Here is a 6,000-nt window from a genome sequence, read left to right on the forward strand (position 1 = left end):
CAACTTTTCTTTAGGTGGAATATTCAATGACTTTTATCTGTTCATCATCTTGGAGGGCTTCTGTTGTAAAATAAATCATCTTTGTTTTTCAGATCAGATCTTCAATCACAACACTCTTGTTTGCTGGTAGAGAGTTCAGCTGGATTCGACATTTCCTAATTGCTGCAGCCTTGCTATTCTTCAACAATCTCTTAGTCATATTTGTACCAACCATTAGAGATATTTTTGGTGTCATTGGTAAGTTTCAATTAATACATTTTTAACTTTATTGTGTGTCCCATCATAAAATATGGAAGTTCACGCCTGGCCGTGCTGAGTTTCAGCACTCCAAATCAGACTGCTTCTTCACTTACTGTCTTTCACTGATTAAACATTTTCCAACAACAGAACCTGATAAATCCTCCCTATCTATATATCAATATAGCAGCGCACATATAACTCTTAAGTACATAAATATCTCAGCTGGCAACATGAAAAACTGATAATCAAATGATTTGGATAATCTTTAGATATCTCTTAAATTGCTAGGGGATAAATAAAACTGTAATAATGATTTTTAAAATTTAGACTGTTTGGAATGCCAGGTGTGACATTGTCGCGTTGTCGCTTGTCTTTTGACAAGCTTCAGAGTCAATTACAGGAGGTTCATCACCACATGAAGGAGAGGTGCCTCCCTCATGACATCACTGCAAGTCAGCAGATCCATGGAGCCTCTCTGTTTCACCAGGAGCTGATAGAGCCCAACCCTTTGTCCCAGTGATGCTAAACCAATCATGTATTTGCACTTAGGGAGTCGCAGTCACAGTTAGCTAGTGATTTAATTCTCTAACTCGTAAAATCTGGAAAACAGAGTTCCAGAGTTTTTTTTTCATGTTATAATAGAAATCAATAACCTTTTCCCTATCGGTCTCATGTAATGTTAACAAAGCGTTATGGGTATCTTGTATATGTTACATATGTTAGGATGAGAACCTTGGATCACTTAAGTACTAGCAAGTTACTTAACACACTATATGGGCGAAATCTTTTTTAAACTACTGTATATGTTAATTAAATAATAACATTACCCTGTTTTATTCAGCTTTACAAAGCCATTTCTGATTGTATTTATAAAATTAATACTTTTATGTGAAGTAAAGATTTAATTTGGCCTTAAGAACTTGCAAAGAATAATGCAAAAACTTACAGTACTACTTTAAGGAGGGGAAGTTTTTTACTTTCTTTCCTGTGATCACATATTGTCAAAGTGTGTTCTGAAAAAGCATATCAATGTAGTTGCTTCTGTTTATTTCAGGTGCGTCTGCTGCAACTATGCTCATCTTTATTCTCCCAGCTGCATTCTATCTTCGACTGGTAAAGAATGTTCCCCTGCTGTCGGCTCAAAAGATTGGGGTAGGTTTTAGTGTTTTCAAAAATCAGGTTACGGGAAAAAAAAACATTCTCAGTTTGTTTGGTGACCTACATAATACAGAATGTGTATTTTAGTGGAGTGAAATTTAAACCACCTTCCTAAAATTAATCTGAATGAAAACAATGATAGTTTTCCTAAATATAAATCCTTTAATATTTTAATGAAAATAAAAGCAGAAAATAAATGTAGCTAAGCAAAGTGCTGCAATCTAAACAAGAGTTTTTTTCATTAAATTGTCCTTTCAAAAATACTTAGGAGTAGGAATAATACATTAGTGTCTTTTATTTGTAGTGAATTATCTAGTGGTTGGTTTCCTCCACATGAAATATGTTAAATGTTACTAAATGTAGTTCGTACAACACACAGGTAGACAAGGTTACATTATGTAATTTTCTGATACCAGTAGTAATTCTTCTGTGAAAGGTCACATTTTTAGAAACAGAGTAATGTACCTCATATTGCAATACAGGCTTTTCTAATCCTTTCCTCTACCAATAGGCACTTGTATTCCTCATCGTTGGAATTATTTTCATGATTGGGAGCATGACCCTCATTGTTCTTGACTGGATTCATCACCCACCTGGCTCAGGTGGCCACTAGTGTTCTGAAGCTGGAAGATTATGCACTGATACCTGGAAGTGTCATTCTCCTGGGAGAAATACGCTAATAAAGTGAGCCCGTTCCATTTGAGGAGATGCCATTCCACACTGGTGTTAAAATGATCCAGAGACTGAGTATTAGTGTTTTACTAGGGATCTTTAAAAAAAACATACCCGCCCAGATTGTTTCTTATTTATATGTTAAAAATATGGATTATTTGAGGGTTCCTTTAAAGATGTTTTGCTGTGTATTTTTGTTTTTTAGACATTTCTAGAGCAGTAACAGTATAGCTGGTCATTATGGACAGCAAAAAAATCATTCAAAGTGTACCTGATAGTCATATACTGGTGAAAAATGTTGCCAAAATGTGGTTGCACACATGCCTTTCTGCTATTGCCATGTGTGTGCAGCCTAAGTGAGGACTGATATTTGCAGGTCAAAGCCAATAATCACCTTAAGTGTAATTTTACTACTGTTTTCTGGGGGGAGAAAGGCGAACCTGACCAAAATAGCTGCATTTCTTCAGCTCAGTTTTGGATATTGGAGGTACTGACCATTGTGTTTTTAAGGGCCACAGTACCTATGCACTTACCAATAAGGGAAATGTTTAGCTTAGAAGAACAGCAGTTTTAACTCCTTATGTCTTCAGATATACATTTTATTTATGTGCAAACACACATACGCTCTTCCTCTAAATTAATCAAATTCCCCCTATGCTGGATGTCTTTGTTTTGTTTGTAGTACACTTGAAAGGATTTCACTTACTTCACTTAAGTCACAGAACAACTATAGACCTTGTGTTTAATTATTTTGAAGAAAGTAAACAACCTACAGTATATATATAAATATTTTTTTAATTATCAACTATATTAATATCATTTTTTTTCCTTTGTGGAGACTGTGAGTTTGTGTTTTAGTATTTTTATCACATTTGCTAGTAGCATTCTTTTTTATTTGAAATGTCATTTTAAAAGTTTAATCAGCTTCTGTATTGCAAAGGTTTTGTTTTGAATTACAACTGTACTAGTGTCTGCGCTTTTGTAACATTAAGCATTATGTAAAGTTTTGAATGTAAATGTTAAGGTGTTTTGAGGTCATGATGGGGACTTGCTTTAATGTCTGTTACAGAAATTTCTTAAGAGATGACAAGATGCAGAATATACACAAAACACTGTGTATTTAGAAAATGGAACTTATTCATGGTTATTTTAACTACAACTAAGTTAACTACTCATCACAGCTAAATAATGTACTGTATCAGCATTTTATCTAGTAAAACTAAGCAAAGGGACTTTTTCTGATAACATTCTGGTTTTAAGTGGTTTAAATAATTTAAAACGATTCTGCAAAGTTAATATTCCTTTTAATTGTGTGTCATGTTTAAGGTTGAATTTTTTTCTAAATCATGACAAATGAAGTAAGGAATTGGTTGTCCCCACAATTGAATATGTTGTTTGTATTTGTGTTTTTTACCTAGAATACTCTAGCAATAATGGTTATTACAAATAATTTGCTTTAATGCTTTAGTATAATTTTATGTTAAATGATGTATACATCATTTAAATACCTCCATTTCCTTGTGTTACAACTATAGCAGAATCTTTCAATAGCTCATTTTTTATATCAATTAGAGCAAGATTAAAAACTGTATTTTCAAAAGCTTAATAAGATTAATTAAGGTTTTGTATAGCAAATAGTTTACAGAAAGTAGTGCCATCCATCAACTCTTTACATTTATCTGATTAATAGGAATCCTCACACTCTGTAATAATTGTACATGTGCCTATACATGTACAATACAATGAATTATGGTACAGCAATGTTGCCTATTCTCAGCTGATGTATATATACTTGTAGTTTACATTTGATAAGGAAAATCACATCTAGCATAGAATGTGTTTAAACACAACCGAACAGAAGTGTGTGTTAAATCTAGCAAGCCAAAGTGGACAATATTTATAGATCTTTTTTAGGTCGCCATATACAAGAAATGTGGATATTTCAAATGAAATGGCTTAACATTATGTGCATGTTTTAGATTACATACATGGTCTTTTTTGACGATTGTATATGTACTGTAAATAATCTGTTATATGGTACAAGTTTTATATAATCAAGTGAAAGTTATAAGGGATTGTGCCATGAGTTTCTCCAAGCCAACAGTCTAGTTTTTCATTTTCTTTGGAAGTGTTAGTTTTTAAAAAAAAGCTCATAGTAAATGTAGGTTTTAAAGAACAATAAATCCTCAGAATGCACATTTCAACTGTTAGCAGTACATACATTTTGTACACATTACTTATGCTGAATGTCTTATTGTGAATTTGGCAAATGTGGGTTACATTAATGTATTTGACTGCTAAATGTCACTTACCATTACTATTGAAAATAAGCAGAGTATTTTCAGTTTTGAAACGTGTTCTAACATTTTCCATGTTTTCAGCTAAGGCATAGAATGTACAGTGTTTAATTATTTCATATCTCTTTCTCTGTGAAATTTCACTAATTTAACTTGAAAATTCTAACACGGATGCATAGAAAACATATGATAAGGGCTCAGCACTGTAACTCCTATAATGCCTTTCACATGTATTTTCTTTGTAAAAATGTATATATTTTGCCCATTTAGGACTTTTACACATTATATTATAGCATGAATGCCCACATGGTGCTTGTGTTCTTGAATAATTTTCATATCACAAGAACATTTACATGTTGAGAGTTATATTAAATGTAAACCTCAATATTTAAGAATTTATATATCCCCAAAATAACTTTAGTTGACTGTGGATTATTTACTGCTTACCAGGGAGATTGACTTTTATTATGGGATGACTAGATGACAGTGGTCCTTAACCTTCTTAACTTAAATTGAACAGAATATTTTAGAATATTTCTGATACTTCATAAATTAAACATTTCAAATTTGTTACTTTCTGTGTTGCATATTTGGGATATCACCTTGGGATAAAACCCTACAGATACTTTACAGTTCTGTCAGTTGTGCAGGACAGAATTAAACCTTAAGTTAGAAGACACAAAATACCTGTATTATTGATTTTTCCAGAGCAATTTAAAATGTTACATATCATAAATGCAAATCATAGACTTGTTCTTAAATGTTATTCTTTCATTTTAAAACAATTCAGGAACATCTCAAGAGGCCTTATAACTGTTTCCTAGTTCATCCTCATTTTAGAAGACATTGTTGGGTTTTGAAAACACATGATGGTCCTGTGCTGCTGTAAAAGTTCAAAAGGCATGTTGAGTTCCAGTTTTAGTTTTCTTTTTATGAGGTACAACTAAAACTCAATTGTTCATTTGCTGGAACAGAGACGGTTTTTGTTTTGTATAAGAAAAAAATTCAATACTATGTAACATGCACAATAAAAAAAAATAAATGTATCCACTTTGTCTTAGTTTTAATATGGATACAGATTGATGCTTCACATGACGAAAAAACATTAGTTTATTCACTAATGCTTTATTAAATAAGGTGTGGTAAACTATACTAATTTGTCAGTCATGCCAATTTCAGGTTTCCTGGACATTCATTATAAGATGTGGCTTAAAAGTACTGTAGTGAAGTATTTACTTAAGTATAAAATTAAACTTTAAATTAACCCCCTAGGGATGAGTATTAAATTGAATTGAGGCATATGAACCCAGTATGTAAAATGTTCATACAGTATACATATCAATATAATATTTAATACCTGTTGTTAATTGTCAGGATACTTAATGAATTACTATGATTTCATCTTTACCCAAAATGGTTTCTGGAATACAATTTTAAAGATCTATTAATGGATACCACCTGTAATATATTTTATAATGAAAATAACATAATTTTGCTTAATCATACATAATACTGCATAATAATCTGTTACTACTGGTTACAAATAAATTACGGATAATAATAATAGGGTTTAGTCTTAAAGAGGTTTTGTTTTCATATAATCAAAAGAACAGGACAGTTAAGCATCCTCATC

The 6,000-nt window shown here is 31.9% G+C and overlaps 1 protein-coding gene across 3 annotated transcripts in view; it reads left to right on the forward strand.

The window, feature by feature from the left end:
* slc38a4 (solute carrier family 38 member 4) overlaps positions 1 to 5,413 on the forward strand; it is a 43,879-nt gene extending 38,466 nt beyond the window's left edge. For all 3 annotated transcript variants that reach the window (XM_015352938.2, XM_015352939.2, XM_006633619.3), the window contains exons 14-16: positions 93 to 237; positions 1,295 to 1,392; positions 1,910 to 5,413. In XM_015352938.2, the coding sequence (XP_015208424.1) occupies positions 93 to 237; positions 1,295 to 1,392; positions 1,910 to 2,011 (345 nt within the window). In that variant the 3' untranslated portion in view covers positions 2,012 to 5,413. The remainder of the gene's footprint in view (positions 1 to 92; positions 238 to 1,294; positions 1,393 to 1,909) is intronic.
* The last annotated feature ends 587 nt before the right edge of the window (positions 5,414 to 6,000 follow it).

The sequence above is a fragment of the Lepisosteus oculatus genome, chromosome 7, assembly GCF_040954835.1.
Source record: "Lepisosteus oculatus isolate fLepOcu1 chromosome 7, fLepOcu1.hap2, whole genome shotgun sequence".
Classification (NCBI taxonomy): Eukaryota; Metazoa; Chordata; class Actinopteri; order Semionotiformes; family Lepisosteidae; genus Lepisosteus; species Lepisosteus oculatus.